This window comes from Diachasma alloeum, unplaced genomic scaffold (genome assembly GCF_001412515.2).
Source record: "Diachasma alloeum isolate Michigan unplaced genomic scaffold, Dall2.0 Dall_scaffold_00874, whole genome shotgun sequence".
Classification (NCBI taxonomy): domain Eukaryota; kingdom Metazoa; phylum Arthropoda; class Insecta; order Hymenoptera; family Braconidae; genus Diachasma; species Diachasma alloeum.
The window spans coordinates 95,277-113,145 of NW_021680995.1; the positions used below are offsets into that span (position 1 = coordinate 95,277).

At 48.1% G+C, this 17,869-nt stretch overlaps 2 protein-coding genes across 2 annotated transcripts; both read right to left on the bottom strand.

Annotated features, from left to right (window-relative positions):
• Positions 1–2,979: 2,979 nt before the first annotated feature.
• Positions 2,980–5,734, bottom strand: LOC107045094 (uncharacterized protein K02A2.6-like). The gene is made up of 2 exons (XM_015267229.1): positions 3,262–5,734; positions 2,980–3,200 (listed from the first exon to the last, which is right to left on the bottom strand). The coding sequence occupies exons 1-2, from the start codon at positions 5,732–5,734 to the stop codon at positions 2,980–2,982; spliced, it is 2,694 nt and encodes an 897-aa protein (XP_015122715.1).
• A 48-nt stretch (positions 5,735–5,782) lies between these two features.
• Positions 5,783–7,226, bottom strand: LOC107045096. The gene is made up of 2 exons (XM_015267230.1): positions 6,528–7,226; positions 5,783–6,424 (listed from the first exon to the last, which is right to left on the bottom strand). The coding sequence occupies exons 1-2, from the start codon at positions 7,224–7,226 to the stop codon at positions 5,783–5,785; spliced, it is 1,341 nt and encodes a 446-aa protein (XP_015122716.1).
• Between the last annotated feature and the right edge of the window lie 10,643 nt (positions 7,227–17,869).

Here is a 17,869-nt window from a genome sequence, read left to right on the forward strand (position 1 = left end):
CTTTTTACGATAATAATGATAGAAAGCTGATTAGTTACGCGTTTTTGGGTGTCCATGGAATTATCGCAAACAAGGGCCAAGTTATGAATCATCCGTTAATTTTGATGGGGTCAACCCTATTGTTAATCCCATGGGAAATCCATTAGTTCTGTTTGCAATACCGGCGCTCCAAAATTTTGTTGGATTTTTCGAGGTTAACTGGAAACCTTTTGTGTTTTTGGTGGGAGGTCATTTAGAGCAAGTGCAACCCTTGTCTCCAGCGAATTGCCAGGTTGCTTTAAAGTTTAGTTCAGAAGAGTAATTTGATATTTTGAAATAATAAGTAATTTGATTTTATTTGTCGTTGAACCCCGTGCATCCCGGGGAACCGATCCGTGGGAGTCGCCAAAACCCTCAGTAATTATCCGAACGTTCATCTGTTCGGCTCAGTCCGGTCAAATAATTAGGTAATTGTTTTCGTTTAGTGAAAATGTTAGGATTATTTAAAAATAGTTATCGGCACTTACGCCTTTCCATTTACCGACAAAATTCGGGGTCTTTCGGGAGTTCCTCGCGAAAGTAGGCGTGTCTGCACCAATCAAAAGGATTTTGATTGAGCGGCGAGTTCTCACTTCTGAACCGTCATGAGACGTTCAGAAGTTGAGTTAGTTGCGTTCTGACCCCCGCAAAATAGTGAGTGCAGGTAGCGCGTGATTATCAGTGATAGTGTCCATTTGGGATTCTACTGGTCCAAGATGGGAAAGTGGGAGAAAAGGCGTAAGAACATTCCACAAGTGAGTTGGTTGGTTAATTAATTAGTTCTGAATTATAGTTCAGAACGCTAATTTCTATCTCATGGTGGTTTTCGCACACGTAACTTCAGGCATGTGGCGCGTTTTTCTTTCTCTTTTGAGGCTAAACATCTATTTAATTTCGCGTGATTAATTATTTAAAGGTGTCGATCAGATCGGGATTAATTTTTTCTTGCTATTGTTCGTATTTAACCCGATAATTCGCGCGTTCCGTTCCATCAAGCATGATGGTTAATTCCCTTAAAAGCGTCATTTCCGCAATAAATCCCAGCTCCGTTTATTCAATAATCGGTTCATTAAATAGGGCATTTAATTTTTGACTTATTAGAACTTTTGAGTTTTTCCGAAAATCCCTCCAGAAAAGGGGGAAATCGGTTGTGAGCTCCACTCCCAGTGGTTACTGTATTCTCGTTTCTCTCGCCCTCGTGGCAAGTTATTTTGTCTCTCTCTCAGTGGGGAATCCCTCGCTGAGAGCCTCAGCCATTTAAATGGGACGCACTCCCCTTCTGGCACCCCTCTAAAACCCTCCGCACCAACAAACTGCGGCTATCGCTGTACGCGAACACTTCTTCCCATTTAAAATCCACCATGTTTATTAATTAACATAGCGTGTCCAAGTTGTTAAGGAAAATTATGAATTTGTATTTATCTCACTAGAGTTTCCCGAGTACTTTAGCTTTGGGTTTCCGAAATTTCACTTTGCCGTTTTTGAGTAATCGCGAGTTTAGTTTTAGGGAATTTTTGGGATAGCGCTTTCCCACATGCGTTATAGGTATAACGCTGCGTTTTAATGTTTCTCTCTCTCTCTCTCTCTCACTCTGTCTCACTCTTACGGGTACTCGCATACCTTGTTCCTCAGTTCTCGAAATTCTCGAGCATTTTGGTATTAACGAATATTTTCATATTGTCGCTATTGTCCTCGTGTTTTCAATAACACCTGAGGAATTGGATTACTTCTGCCTTGTAATCGAAGCGATTACAATTATATTATTTTGTTCCTACAATTTCAGGTCGGATTTATTACTTTTCTTTGGTTTTGTTAGAAGAGCGATGATTGTTATTGAGAATTTTCGTTTTTTTGGGCAATTAGATAAAATTATGTTAATTATTTATTTTTTTGAAAATTTCAATCGTGAAACATGTAAGAAAAATGTGTGATTTCGATCATTTTTGGTTTTATGACCTCCCGATAACCTCGTTTCCACCTGAGATCCACCTCTCTTTCCGCAACCTAGCATACTGAGCGACCCGTGGACCGTGACCTTTCCCCAAATATCTAGTTCTCTTCGTTTTTGGTTTGTCGTTTAGGAATTTTCTGAGTGCTTGGACTTGAAATTCGTGTACTTTCGGTTTGATAATTCCGGCTAAAAATTATCTGGCACCCATTATTCGTTTTATTTTGAGTCAACTAGATTTATGAGGAGAAGGGCGAAGGTAACAGGCGTTTTTAACTCCCATGCAAAAATGTAACATATATATATATATACATACATATTGTAACGAGATTTTCTCGTTACGGGTTGAAATCCCCTTAAATCAGAAAGAGAACTGTTAAACTTATGATAAGAGAGACAGGAAGTGACATCTAGAGGCGGCTGAAAGAGCCGCGACTGGATGAGAAGATCCACAAACCGATGAAAGACCTAAGGCATAGCGGTTATGGGTGAAACCGCGACCCCTGGAGGTCTGGAGAGCGTTACTAGACTATCGGCATATTAGAATTCGCCCAGCATATGCTAGGGGAAAAGGGGCCGACGTACAGGCTGTCCAACTGGGCGATTCTATAGGCTATCTCGGAGTAGACGCGGGACCAACGGCCAGGTTAAAGGACTTGTGCCCCCGGGATCCCGTCGGGTTGATTGGTGGGGATGAGGTTACGGAATGACCTATCGTCGCTGAGATACAGAGACTAGGGGGAGAAGGCCCCAGTAAGATTCCGAGTTAGTCGCACGCGAGCGCTTGAACCGAGGGGTTGGAAAAATCTTTCGGTGTGTGTTGTGTATTAATCAAGTTAATAACACTGATGTTTAATAATATGAGATTTATTCTCTATTGGGTATTATTAGGTTACATTTAGTTGGATACGGTTCCATAATAATAACAATAATCAGTCGTCGCGCCCGGTGGTCATCTCTGGAGGAATTAACTCAATACTGTGTATCGATAATCTGTATTATCGGTAGGTAAATTAGGTCACGTATGTGACATCTCTCCCCTTCTGGATGTGTTTTTCCTCCCCGGGTCGTTTGTTTTCCTTTTTTCTAGGGAAGACCTTCGACGATGCTTGACTCCCGTATGCTGTCTCTATAACGGGTTCTACCATTCCCAACGCATTGGCGTCTTGGTCTTTTTCGTCATTGGTTGTGTGCTTGTTCTTCATCTTCCTGTCCTTCGTCTGCTTCCCCCTCGCTGGAGATGTTATCAGGGAGAGGGTCTTGCTGTTCAGATTCGTTGATAATTTCCACTTCACCTTGAGATTCATCGGAGTCCTCCTGCTCTGTGTCCGGCTTCTCCTCAGTGTAGAATTGAGTGTTGATGGTTTTCTTTTTGTGTTTTCTGTCAGTTGTGTCGGGTGTCTCGTCTTGCTCTCTCGGAAGCTGAACGAGCTGATTGATTTCTTGTTTGTGAATCAGTCCTGTTTCTCTCTCTTTTACGAGATAGTTTCGGTTGCCCAGTGCCTCCTGCACTGTTGCTACTATCCATGTTGGTCCTGCTGTTCGGTATGTCCTCATTCTGACTTTATCCCCGGGGTGAAGTCTCCGTATTTTTACTGAGTCGTACCCCTTGTTGGTTTCATGTTCGTTGTTTGGGGGGAGTTTGTCTAGTGCTGTACGTAGTTTTCTTCCCATCATGAGCTCTGCTGGTGAGGCTCCGGTGGATGTGGATGGTGTACTGTGTTGTTTAAGCAATATACGAGCTAGCTTGAGTTCCCAATCGCCTTCATTCAATTTTTTCAATGAGCGTTTTGCTGTTTGGACCATTCTCTCCGCCTGGCCGTTTGCTTGTGGGTTATACGGTGCGATGTACATGGCTTTGATCCCATTTCTCTGGTAGAAGGCTTTTATTTCCTCAGATGTGAAGGCTGTTCCATTATCTGACACGATGGTGTCTGGAATGCCAAATGTTGCGAAGAGTGCTCGCAGTACTTTGATTACATTGAGAGAATTTGGTGAACTCACCCGTTTGACCTCCAGCCATTTCGTAGTTGAGTCCACGACTATCAGGAATGTCGGTCCTGCCATAGGCCCAGCAAAGTCAACGTGTAAGCGAGTCCATGGTTTGTCTGGTGCTACCCATGGTTGTGTGGGTGTCTTCGCTGGGGCTGATAGTACTTCCATGCATTCTTGGCAATTTTTCACCATTGTTTCGATGTCCTGGTCGATTTCTGGCCACCAAACGTAGGATCGTGCTGCTGCTTTTGTTCCACAGATTCCCGGATGATTGGCGTGTAAATATTTAAGCATTTGTTTACGTTGAGTGGTCGGTATGACGACTCGGTGTCCCCAGATGATGCACTCTTTATAAATCGATAACTCCATTATTTTTTTGGAGAAGTGTGTGTATTGAGGTGGAACTTTGCCTGGCCAACCCCGTTGGAGCCATGTCTTCACTTGCCGCAAGGTTTCTTCCTTCTTTGTTTCCTCAGCAATTTCTCGGTGAGTGATTGGGTCTCTAGTGACGTTTTCTATCATTAGGACTTCTCCATATGTCTCCTCCTCCTCCTCCTCAAAATTCCCCTCCAGAGGTAGGCGTGAGAGTGTGTCCACGTTACCATTTTTTCGTCCCTCTCGATATTCCAATTCATACTCGTAGGCTCTCAATGTGTTAAGGTACCTTATCAGCTTTGGGGAAATGATTTCCGGAGTTGGACGATTTGGATTGAATATCCCCAGCAGTGGTTTGTGATCTGTGATCAATTTGAATTTCCTGCCTGCTAGGTACTGGTGGTAATGTGTGACTGCGTGTATTAGGGTCAGCGCCTCTCGTTCCAGCTGTGAATAATTTCGTTGGGTTGCTGATAGCGTTTTCGACGAGAAGGCTACTGGGTGTTCAATGTTATTTTTATCCACATGGGATAGTATGGCTCCGATTCCATACGGTGATGCGTCGGCTGCCACGATGATGGGCTTGGACTCGTCGTAGTGGCATAAGATCGGTGCTGATGCCAGATGCTGTTTCAGTCTCGTGAAAGCTTCCTGGTGACGTTCAGTCCAATTCCAGCTGGTCTTCTTTTCCAACAATCGATGTAGGGGCTCTGCGATATTGGCCCTGTCTGCGAGACTTTGATTGTGGAAGTTGACGCTGCCTAGGAATGCTTGTAGCTCTTTCACGTTGGTTGGAGCCGGCATTTTGACAATTGCTTTTATTTTCTTCTTTAGTGGCCGGATCCCTTGGCTGGATACCTCATATCCCAAGAATTCCATGCTTTCTACTCCCACGACACATTTCTCACGATTGATACGAAGATTGGCGATTTCCAGACGTCGTAGTACTTCCCTCAACCGTATGTCATGTTCTTCCTTGGTGGATCCTTGGATTTTTATTTTATCCAAGTATATCAATACTCCTGGGATGTCCTGTAGACGCGTTACCAAGAATTTTTGAAAGATTCTGGGGGCAATATTTAGACCATCCAAAAGTACATTTACCTTGTATAGACCCTTGGGTGTGCTGAGGGTCAGTGTATTTGCTGTCTCCTCATCAACTCGTAACTGCTTGTAAGCATTCTTCAGGTCTATTTGGGAGAAGATTGTTCCCCCATTCAGCGTCGCCATGGCTTCAGCTGATGATGGCAGTTGGTACTCTGATGACTTGATGCAGGAGTTGACAGTGACCTTGTAGTCACCTGCCACTCGTATCGTTCCATTTGGTTTTTTAACGAAAATTGCTGGAGTTGCCCAGTCTGATTGGTCGATAGAGGTTAACACTTTGTCTCTTTCCATGTCCGTTATTGCCTCGTGTACCGATTCCACAAGGGCGTATGGAACCCTTCAAGCTTTGAAGAATTTAGGAGAGGAGTCCTTTTTTAACTCGATGTGAATTGGGGTACCTTTGTGTCCGGAGAGCTCCTTTTTAAGGAGTCCAGGGTACTCTTCCAGTAGCTGCTGGTACTCAGTCTTAGCTTCAACTTGTTGTATTCCAGTTATTTTAATACCAAATGGTTCAAACCAGTTGTTGCCGAAGAGGTTTGGTCCCTTGTCTTCGTCGGTGATTACCAGTGGTAATTTCTTCTTAATTCCTTTGTATTGCACGTCGACTATGGCTGTGCCTTTTGTCTTGATGGGTCTGTTTCGCCATGCTCTCAGATTCGATTGATGTTTTGTCCATTGTGGCTCAGTGTCTTTCCAAATTTTATTGAAAGGTGAGATGTTGATCAGGGTTTCGTCTGCCCCATTATGGATCTCCATGTCTACTTTTATATTGTTTATTTTTACCTTGATTTTGAATTCAGCTCTTGATGTGTGATATATGTTACTGCTTCTAGCAGCATACACTGTGGCTTTATCGGAGTCTGAATCTACTTGAGTTGTGTGATGTGTCGAGGACTTTTTTTTATTTTTCTCTGCACTTTTCTTTCCAAAGCAGGCTGATTCGATGTGACCTGTCTTTTGGCAGAATTTGCAGGTGGCATTCTGGAATTTGCACTTATCAGGTGAGTGATTACCATTCCCACAGCGGAAGCAAGTTCTTTTATAGTTATTCACTTCCTTTCGTGAGCTCTTCGACTCGGCTCACTGCTGGAGCCTCGGCGTTTTTTAACATTTTTTGTTGATTCTCTGTCCCCTCGATGCTGCGTGCAATTTCTAGGGCTCTGTCAATTGTTATGCCAATTTTGTTCGTTGGAGATACGTACTCTTCGTGCCTTCGGCACAAGTACCTCTGAAGCTCGTGGTCTGCTAGACCTGTCACGAACCTGTCTCGGAGCATGACGCTGAGTGGTAGACTTTCCTTATCTCCACCGAATTTACAGTCCGCTGCTAGCTTTCGTAGGGCTGTGACGAAATTATCGAGAGTTTCTCCAGCCTTTTGGTCGCGTTTCTGGAAGCGAACACGAGCTAGTAGCTCATTGACTGGTTTGCAGAATGCTTTGTTGCATTTTTCTGTTATTGACGTGTATATTGCGTCTTTGAGTTGCTCTGGGGCCATTAGATTCTTAATTATGTCGAATGATTTAGAACCTACCGCCATTTGTAGCGTATTCTTCTTCATATCCTCCTCGGTAATTTTGTTAGCGTTGAAAAAATACCCACATCGCTCCAAGTACTCCTCCCATTTGTACTTTGTACTATTAAACTCAGGCAAGGTGCCGATTGTCGTACTCATGGCTTGCTGGATTGGAGCTGGACTTTCTTGAGTAGCGGTGTTGTTCATGTTATTTCCTTTAGCAACTACCTTCGAGGATTGCTGCTCTGATTTTTCTCCTTCCCCTGGCATGCGGGCTTTTCGGAGTCCAAGGTGGCTAAGCACGTGCTCTGGGCTTATGTGTTTGATCGATTATTCGAGTAATCTAGTGCTATTTTGCCTGGATTACTTCTACCCGTGGTATCGAATTTTCCTCGTCGCCATTTGTTGTGTATTAATCAAGTTAATAACACTGATGTTTAATAATATGAGATTTATTCTCTATTGGTTATTATTAGGTTACATTTAGTTGGATACGGTTCGATAATAATAATAATAATCAGTCGTCGCGCCCGGTGGTCATCTCTGGAGGAATTAACTCAATACTGTGTATCGATAATCTATATTATCGGTAGGTAAATTAGGTCACGTATGTGACAGTGTGCTGGAGTGGTGAATGGCTGAAGAAGCCATGGTAAGGATTTTTACTCCACGTAGCCTGATGCATAACTTTGGCGGCGAATATAGGCGGATGCCCCTGCATCCCCCGCGCGTAAATTTGAGTTATTTCGGAACGCAAAGTGACGACCTCGTCGTGTCCGGCGTCATCTAGTCTCGGCGGAACTATTCGAGGCGTACGGGCCCGTGGGCATGGAGTCGAGAAATCCTCCTGTCGGCCCGACCATACGCCGACGGTCCAGTACTACCCGGAGGCAGTGACGCACGATGACCAAAGCGGTAACTGGTGGTTGAGGACGTGGGTGGTCGTAGCATGGGTAACGTAGTTCCATCCTGCTCAGATCAGCCTCTCAACGTCCCAGGCTCTGAGGAGTCCCGGCTGATTCGCAAATAATTCGGAAAATTCTCCCGAGTATAAATACTCGGGAAGAGGAAGCATGCCGGAGGAGTCGAGCGACCCTCCGGAGGAAAGATGAATCCAATTCAGTAGGGAACTTATGCCGCGAGGCATAATCCTCGGCTTGCAAAGGCCATGGGGATGTGGCGGTTGTACTCCTGGTGGACCTCGCCCACTCTACCGTATCACGCTGATGCCAGCTGGGCAATCCATTGTCCAGCCAAAAAGTCCTTTGAGTGGACGAGTGTGCCTCAGAGGCCGGTTTTCGTCGAACCTCTCGTGAAAGTTCGACTGGCGCCCGATTATTGAGCGATAGAGACAGCCTAAAAAGTAGTTTGGATTTTTCCTGGGTGAACCACCTGGGAAATATCCTTACAAAATGGCGCCCGACGTGAGCCACGCCAAAGGAGTAAACCGAAAACCCTGGAAAAGGGTAAGTGGCAATTATCATGTAGATAATGCGGGGAAAATCGAGAAATTGTCGATTCAATCAAATTTCAAATCATATTTTATCAATTCCTTGAAAAGGGAAAAATAGAATTCAAAAGGCACGAAATTTCGGTCGTGGGGAGATTTTCTCAGAAACTCGATACTTTGTCTCCTCGAGACCCGGGGGAGATGACATTGAGAGGACGAGTTTATTTTTCCCCGACGAAAATTCGACAGTATTGATTTTTCGTTTGGGGAGATATTTTCCTTGCTGCTTTGAGCACTGTTTTCTTCGTCACCCGGAAGGAGATGGTCTCAAGTGCGGGGAATTCCCTCTCCCTAATGAAAAATTTTGAGGAAAAACGAGGAATGAGTCACAATTCTGAAATTTGCACCTTGGAAAAGGGGAATTTTTTTTTCCGTATCAAGAACAGATAGCCCGAATGATTTTTCATTGGGGGAAGTGTTTTTTTTCGTGGCTCTATGGATTGTTTTCCTCGTCACCCGGAGGAGAATGATTTGGACGCGAGAAATTCCGCTTTTCCATCTGAAAAATTGGAAAAGAACGAGGGAAAATTCAGTGGAATTGAATTTACTCCTCGCATATACGAAAAATGCTGAAAAACGCATTTACCAACACACGGTAGAAGAAATCTATTCTGGTAAAGAATAGTATTACCGACTGCAGGTGTCGGTAGTATGGATTCCGCCGCCGAGGGCGAGCCACGCCACGGACAATCCGCGCGAAGGATGAAATGAACCCCTTTGATTGATGTCAATCACAGGTATTCAAAAGGACCGCCTAAATATGTAAATTTAGGTCGAAGTTCAGGTCACTAGAGGGGACTACCGGCGGCGATTAATTTAATTGACACGCGCCCTAATCCCCCCACCCCCAACACCTGTGGAATTGGGGGAAATGACCACGGGAAGTGTCCTTTTCTGTTTTGTCTGCGTAAGCAAAAGGACGCAAAAATTTTCGGACGCTCCCTAGCAAAAAGAACAGTGCGCAAGTGGTGAATAACCCCGTGCGATGGACAAAGCCCTGGACGAGCTAGTACAGAAGGTGGTAAAAACCGCCGAGGCAGTACAGGCAGGTAAGTCGAGCTCCAAGGAGCTCGAGGAAAGCATCCAGGGTGAAATTACCCTGGAGGAAAGTGTCGGGGGAGCAACCACGTTGCCGCAAGGTAATGAGGCCAATCCCCTTAATGAATTAACCTCTCTGTCCATTGCAGAGAGAGAGAGCTCACTTCTGAGGAGCTGGCCGAGATGGCCTTGCTGCTCGGGGAAGAGGAAGACGAGCCCCCATCGCCTGTCTTCGAGCCCCTAGAGCGGATGGAGATGCACCCCATGGAGGTAGAGGTGTCAACTACGGCACCTTCTCCCCCTGTGGACGGGACTCGGGCGAAAAATCCCGAGGAGATTGGAGCTCCAGAGGCAACGCCGGAGGCTACGCCAGAGGAGCTGGTAAAGAGCTTGGTGGCGACTCTGTCGGCAAACCCTGGGCTGATGGCGGCTATGTTTGCATAGCTGCCACCTGTCAACCTGGGGCCCTCGACATCGGCGATACCGCCACCAGCACCGATGGGAAGGGCGGATAAAACCACCGGACCCTGGGAGAGGCAGACGGGGCGAAAAACCCTCGTCAAACCTCCCGCCAGGAGACCAGGGACCCCCCTTCTGAAGCCCAAGGCCGAGGAGCAGAGCTCCAGGGCCAAGGGACAAGGAAAAAGGGGAAGAGGTGGGGCGGAAAGGCCACATCGAGCAGAGCACTGGGGCAGTGGTGAGGCGCACCTACGCCGAAGTCCTGGACGGGAAGAAGCCGGAGAGCTCAGGGCCGAAAGGCACTGAGAGGAGAATCCCCCCAGCCGCAGCGCTGGAGTCCGAGGCCAAAGAGATAACCTCCGAGGCCAAGGGCAAACTCCCTTTAACAGGGAGGAGGAAGGGGAAGAGCTGAGGGGCGCAAAACCCTAAGGGTAAGGACCCCCAAGCGGAGGCACGGAAGATCCAGCTCCAGATACTCCATCACAGGGGTGAAGGACCCACAGAGGCGGTTGGGGCGAAAATCCTCAAGCGTAAGGCCTCTGAAGACGAGAGGATGGATACCTCATCCGCTCTCGGCGACGACGAGACCCCCAGGCAGGAGGAGAAGAGGAGGAGACTCCCACAATCCCTCATTCCAGCACGGCTGTGCTGTAACTGCAGGAAACCGGGGCATAAGAGCAGAGACTGCCTGGAGGCCCGAAGGCCCCACTGCCGAAAGTGCGGCATCCCGTGCAGCGAGGAATTTTGTGCCTCCTGCACAAAGAAGTGGGAAGCCATGGGCCCCTGTGTGCCTGAATTCGGGCAGAATGTGCTTCGAGACACCCTGACGCTGCTGAGGAAGCAGCAGAAGGCCGATGCAAAGGCGAGGGCGAAAGCACGCCTTTCCAAGCGAGCGCCGGAGGCCGGAAGGCCCTTCTAAAGGGAGCCGGGTTATGTGGCTCAGGGAGAGCACGGAAAAGGACCTTATTCCCCTGCAACCGAGGAAGCCGGCGAAATCTGAGAAAATAGGCAGGACGGAGCGGAGGGCGAGAGAGAGAGCTGAAAGGCTCGCTCAAGCTCAGTCGATGGACGAGGATGAACTCCCAAAGGCTGACGGAGACGAGAGCGAGGACTTCGCCTGAAAAGGCGGAAGGAGGAGCTCGGCAGCCGAAGTTTTGGACAGGGGGGGCACTTTCGTTATGCTCCCCGCTCATTTCTTTTCGGTTGGGAGAGAGGCCTGGCGGAAGCCCACACAAACAATAATTATCTGTATGTTGCATGCGAAATCGGGTAGTAGGCGCCATCTAGTGCCTCCACGATAGAGTAAACACTGTCGGTAAACTGCCACAGTTGGACAGTGGTCAGTAAAGTAGGAACCCCCTATACCTACTGGTAAGGAAAATACCGATGGGTGGAAAATGCCACTAGATGGCGCCACCTCAGTAGAAGTACCACTGGAAAAAGTCGGATAAGGATAGTTTCAATTGAGAAACATTCAAAAGTACCGCCAAACGCGAGAAATTGAAGGTTTTTCAAATAGAAAAGAGCGAGGGCTCAATAAAAGAGCAGAGAAGAGGGACAAATGACGCAAACACATGGAATACCTCCGGAAAAGTCCTCAAACGTCCGGAATGGCGGGGGACGGCAGGGGCAATACGGATAATCGCCCAGAACTCGTGAGCTTTCGTTGAAAAATACTTACTAGATGATCCTGGGGATTGATAGGGGCTTTTACTGAATAAGTAAAATTTCCCAAGAGCCTCCAGAGTAGCCGCCGACCCAAAGAAGGGGGCGCCACATACTCGGAGAGGGAACAAGAGTAGGGAGGACCCCGACTCTGAACTGCAGAGTATAAAAGGAGCTGCAGAGCTCGCAGAAAACTCTTTTCTGTCGTGAAGGCAGAGGTTGAACAAGCCTCCTTAACTCGCGGAAGGAAGGGAGGAAAGGCGTAAGGAAGCAAACGGAAGGTGGAGGGAAGGAGAAAACCCCTGAGACCCCGGTGGAACCGAAAGGTTCAGAAATGGATCCCGAAAAGGGAGCCAAAAAGAAAACGCAGAGGAGTCGCACTGGAAAAGTGACGACCTCTGAGAGTAGTGGTGGAGAATCCGTGGCTGAAAAAGTCTCGAAATCTGAACCAGAGAAAAAGGGGGTGCTCTTGGAAGAGGAGAGGGCTAAAAGGCCAATCAGTCCACTGGCGAACGATTGGAGCCTTCCTTTGCCAAAGGACAGGCCAAGCCAAGGGGCCGAAAGGTCATCAGAAGACCCAGCCTCTCGAATGGCGATATTGAAAATCTTCGCTGAGGAAGCGAAGAGGTTAGAAGAACAGCTCCTGACTTCAGGACTGATAGGAGCTGCAGCCTCTCTTCGCAGAGGGCGAGGGAGACCAAAAGGCAGCAAAACCACTAGCCGAAATGCTAGTGGAGCTACGACGCCGACGGAAGGAATTCCGGGCGTGACGGTAACTAACGTCACGCCAACGGCTGAAGAGATACTTGCTCAGGTGCAAAAACTGAGCAGGGAAGTGAGAAGACAATTGGGGCCAGCAATGACCACCACTCAAGAGAAGGTCCGAGACCCAGAGCCTGAGGTTCCGAGACAATCTCCCACAAATCCTCCAGGGCGAACAGCCCTAGGAAATGATTATGGGAGAAATGACCGATACGCACGCCGCAGAGAGCATCGTAGGCAAGCCTCCGAGTCGATACTACGAGCCTCCGAGAGCGATTTTTACGGCCGCGAGGATCGTAAAAATCGCTATGAGAGCTCCGGCAAAGCCCTGGATTATTTAACCAGGTGGGGCATAACGTTCTCTGTGCAACCAAATGATGACGTGGAGGATTTTATCTCCGCGATTGATGATGCGAGAGATGCAATCTGCATTAAGGAAAGCGATGTCGTGCAGATCCTGAAAGGGGTTCTCAAGGGGAACGCCCGCACGTGGTATCGCCACGTGGAGGTTTTCTCTGGGGAAGACGCATGCCACGCCCTCCGCGAAAGATTCGGAGCGCTGGATTTCCAGCAAGCGTTGCACAAGGAATTTTCCGACCGCCGACAAGGCACGGAGGAGAGTGTAGGGGCTTTCATAGCAAATATGAACGGCTTGTTTGGACACACTAGACCCCTGTGGTCCGAGGAGAAACAGCTAACGTACATCTACAACAATATGTTGCCGAAGTACATCGTTGGCTACACCCTCGGCCCAGCGTCGAGGTTGAAAGAATTGGAGAGGCACGCTTTACGTCAGGAGAAATTAATTCTCTCTGAGCTGACGTGACGACCCCCTCCAAAACCAGAACATGCCCTGTGCGCAAGCTTCGCATACCGATGCCCGAGCTATGTCCAAAAAAGCTCGAGCTTCGGGAATAAAGACCCGAAGCAACAGAGAGGTTATGAGAAGCCATCTCTGAGGGCACTCGAGATGGAAGGGCACAACGAGCCCATACAGACTGTAGACCTCATCTATGACGAACTCGAGTTGCAGGGAACTGAAGCAGCACACGCCCTGCAAAGTTGTGATGCTCCTTCAGGTAGGGGTGGACGTGCTGGTTTCACCAGGCACTTGTTGGTGTGTCGCAATTGCGACCGAGTGGGCCACACGTTCAGGTTTTGCACCGCCGAAGGAACCGTATTTTGTTACGGATGCGGTGCCAAAGGCATGCACTTGCCAGAGTGCCCAAAATGCCGTCCATAAAACTGGATACCGGCAGCACAAGTGACGAAAATTCGTCTGCGCCGCCGGAAGTCTCGGGGAAAATGGAGAGAAACTCAGTGAAAGAGGTGGAAAATTCCTCAGAAACTGTAGAGAGGGAGATCTCCAGGCAAAATCATAGCCCAGAGGTCGAAGAAACTGCTGTACAAAGGATAGAAATGCCTACGGAATCGCCCTGCGGCCACGAAGAGTTGTAGTGGCGAATAGCCAACTACAGGTGGTAAAGGAGGCCTCTAAAATACCTCTGGTATTAGTGGGAAAACCCGTCACGTTTGAAATTCTTTGGATGGCTTCGCTATCCGACGATTTCATACTGGGACTGGACATTTTGTGGGAAGCACGGATGGTCATTGATTTCTTTGACCAATCCTGGTTCTTTAGAGACAAACCTGACGAAACATCCAAGTTTGTCTCAGTGGACCGAGCCTGCCACATAACTGTGTGTAACGGCTTGAAGGTACCTGGAGAGGAGCAAAATAGGCAACTCCAAAGACTCCTGGATGAAAAAGTTCCAGTGCATGAAGGAAGTCCACCGATTTCCAATCTACCACCCCACAAGATTGACGTGGGAGGGTATGAACCTATCCGACAAAGGGTCAGGGTCGTGTCTGAACACATTAAACTATCAATGTGGAAGGAAGTAGATGAGATGCTCCGAGATGGAGTCATCAAGCCATCCAAAAGTGACTGGAATAGTCCCGTAGTGACGGTTAAGAAAGCCAGCGGAAAATATCGGTTTTGTATCGATTTCCGCCGGGTAAATGACTTAACGAAAAAGGACGCTTACCCGGTTGCAAATATGACCAGCATCCTTGATGAGTTGCGACAGGCCAATTATATCACGACACTCGACGTGAGTGCCGCGTATTGGCAAATACCGTTCACGGTGCCGGGAAGAGGGTTTTTTCAGTTCGAACGCATGCCGTACGGACTGACAAATGCACCCGCTACCGTCCAAAGAGCCCTGGACAAATTGATCGGTCCAGAGGTGTATCCCCACGTGTTCGTGTACTTGGATGATATCATTATCGTCTCAAGGACATTTGAGGAACACCTCATGTGGTTGGGAAAGGCCCTCGATAAGTTGAGAGATCACGGTCTCACAATAAATCGAGAGAAGAGTGTTTTCTGTCGTTCCGAGGTGAAATACCTCGGGTTCATCGTGAACAGTCAGGGACTACAAGTCGACCCAGAGAAAATATCGGCAGTCGTGGATTTTCCCGTGCCGAAGAATCTGAAACAGATTCGTCGTTTTCTGGGAATGGCATCCTGGTATACACGATTTATACCAGAGTTTGCAACCATAGCTCAACCGCTGGCACTTCTGACCAAGAAGAATCAGCCGTGGTTATGGAATGACGAACAGCAAGAAGCCTTCGAAGCGCTGAAAAAGCACTTAACGTCGGCTCCAACTCTTGCTTGTCCCGATTTTTCACTGCCGTTTACCCTGCAAACGGATGCGAGCAGTGTGGGACTTGGTGCTGTACTCACGCAAGTACAAGATGAACAAGAGCGAGTTATAGCTTACGCTAGTCTCTCATTAACAGGCCCTGAAATGAAATACACAGTGACTGAGCAGGAGTGTTTAGCAGTTCTGTGGGCAATTATGAAGTTCCGTTGTTACTTGGAGGGTTACCCCTTCACAGTAATAACGGACCATAGCGCCTTAAGGTGGCTTCATAATATGAAAGACCCGGCTGGAAGGCTAGGGAGATGGAACCTCCGGTTGTTGGAGTATGATTACAAATTCACCATGCACCTGACACCTTATCACGCGCACCGGAAGGAGCGACGGAGTTACTCTCGATGGCAGTAGATACGGACGATGAATGGTATCTCCGGCGCTGTCGAGACGTAGAGAGTATCCCGGAAAAATATCCTACATGGAAAATTTCCGAATGACTGTTGTACCACCTGAGGCCGAAAACAATTGCCTCAGTGGACAGTCAAGACTTGGACGAGTGGAAATTAGTTCTCCCTTGTGAAATGAGACGTGACGCTATACGCGAATGCCAGGATTTGCCGCAGGCAGGACACCAAGGTGTAGATAAGACGTGCCAACGCTTGGCCAATCAATATTATTGGCCAGCGATGTTTGAGGATTTGATGACGTACGTAAGTGCGTATTACGAATGTCAGCGCTGCAAAGTGCAACAGCAAGCCCCAATAGGCCCGACGGGACCTCGTGCAATCGAGAAACCCTGGTCGAGAATGTCGGCGGATATCATGGGTCCCTTTACGCGGAGTAAAGCAGGACACTAATATATCCTAGTTATCCAAGACTTCTTTACGAAGTGGATAGAAGTGCGACCGTTGCGCAAAGCAACTATTATTTATCGATGGGGAGTCCCACGAGAATTGCTGACCGATAATGGAACCGAATTCGTGAATAAGGACTTGAAGGATTTGTCACAAGCGAACCCCACTTAAAGAGTGAACCGGTCGCTAAAAGCTATGATATGAGCGTACGTAGATCAGGATCACCGTGATTGGGACTGTCATCTGGATGCATTTCGTTTTTCATACAATACAGCCCAACACAGTTCCCTAAAAGCAACACCGGCTTTCGTAAATCTCGGGCGAGAGCCAGAGCCAGCGAATTTGTTGCGACGAAAGCTGGAGGGAGATGTTGAAGTTGAAGAATCTTCAACAGAGGCCTGGGTCGAGCGCATGAAGCGCCATGACACGCTCAGATTGGCCTTTACGCATGCATTAGCCGAAACTAATGATCGACGGGCACAAAGTTATGACTTGCGCCGAAGGAAGGGTCAATTCGAGGTCGGCGAACAGGTCCTAGTTCGCGGCCACGAGCTGTCGAGTACCGCAAAGCATCGTTCAGCGTCCTTGAACAAACCGTTCAATGGACCTTTCGTGGTGACCACGAAACACTCCAGAAACTTTTACCAAGTTTCTGATATGACAGGTCATAAGACCAATGACTGTGCTATAGTGGACATGAAGCTCTATAAGGAAGCTTTGGAGAACCCTCTGACTGAAGAGTGGGAAGGAGAAGAATAGTTGCTCCTGGAGGGTCTTTGACTTGAAACATCTAGGTTTCGGGTCGAAACCTCTCTTAAGGAGGGAGGTATGTACCGAGATGTTCTCGTTACGAGTTGAAATCCCCTTAAATAAGAAAGAGAACTGTTGAACTTATGATAAGAGAGACAGGAAGTGACATCTGGAGGCGGCTGAAAGAGCCGCGACTGGATGAGAAGAGCCATAAATCGATGAAAGACCTAAAGCATAGCGGTTATGGGTGAAACCGCGACCCCTGGAGGTCTGGAGGGCGTTACTAGACTATCGCCATATTAGAATTCACCCAGCATATGCTAGAGGAAAAGGGGCCGACGTACATGCTATCCAACTGGGCGATTCTATAGGCTATGTCGGAGTAGACTAGAGACCAATGGCCAGGTGAAAGGACTGCTGCCCCCGGGATCCCGCCGGGTTGATTGGCGGGGATAGGGTAACGGAATTACCTATCGTCGCTGAGATACCCAGACTAGGGGGAGAAGGCCCTAGTAAGATTCCCAGTTAGTCGTACGCGAGCGCTTGAACCGAGAGGTTGGAAAAATCTCTCAGTGTGCTGGAGTGGTGAATGGCTGAAGAAGCCATGGTAAGGAGGTTTACTCCACGTAGCCTTGTGCATAACTTTGGCGGCGAATATAGGGGGATGCCCCTGCATCCCCCGCGCATAAATCTGAGTTATTTCGGAACGCGAAGTGACGACCTCGTCGTGTCCGGCGTCATCTAGTCTTGGCGGAACGATTCGAGGCGTATGGGCCCGTGGGCCTGGAGTCGAGAAATCCTCCTGTCGGCCCGACCATACGCCGACGTTCTAGTACTACCCGGAGGCAGTGACGCGCGATGACCAAAGCGGTAACTGGTGTTTGAGGGTGTGGGTGGTCGTAGCGTTGGTAACGTAGTTCCATCCTGGTCAGATCAGCCTCTCAACGTCCCAAGCTCTGAGGAGTCCTGTCTGATTCGCAGATAATTCGGAAACTCTCCCGAGTATAAATACTCGGGAAGAGGAAGCATGCCGGAGGAGTCGAGAGACCCTCCGGAGGAAAGATGAATCCAATTCAGTAGGGAACTTATGCCGCGAGGCATAATCCTCGACTTGCAAAGGCAGTGGGGATGTGGCGGTTGTACTCCTGGTGGACCTAGCCCACTCTAACGTATCACGCTGATGGTAGCTGGGCAATCCATTGTCTAGCC

Coding starts and splice junctions, on each gene's coding strand:
- LOC107045094 (XM_015267229.1), bottom strand. CDS start 5,734: ATGGAAAGAGACAAAGTGTTAACCTCTATCGACCAATCAGACTGGGCA. Junction 3,201..3,261: donor GGACTCCGATGAATCTCAAG/GTGAAGTGGAAA, acceptor TAACATCTCCAG/CGAGGGGGAAGCAGACGAAG.
- LOC107045096 (XM_015267230.1), bottom strand. CDS start 7,226: ATGCCAGGGGAAGGAGAAAAATCAGAGCAGCAATCCTCGAAGGTAGTT. Junction 6,425..6,527: donor AAAACGCCGAGGCTCCAGCA/GTGAGCCGAGTC, acceptor TGCAAATTCCAG/AATGCCACCTGCAAATTCTG.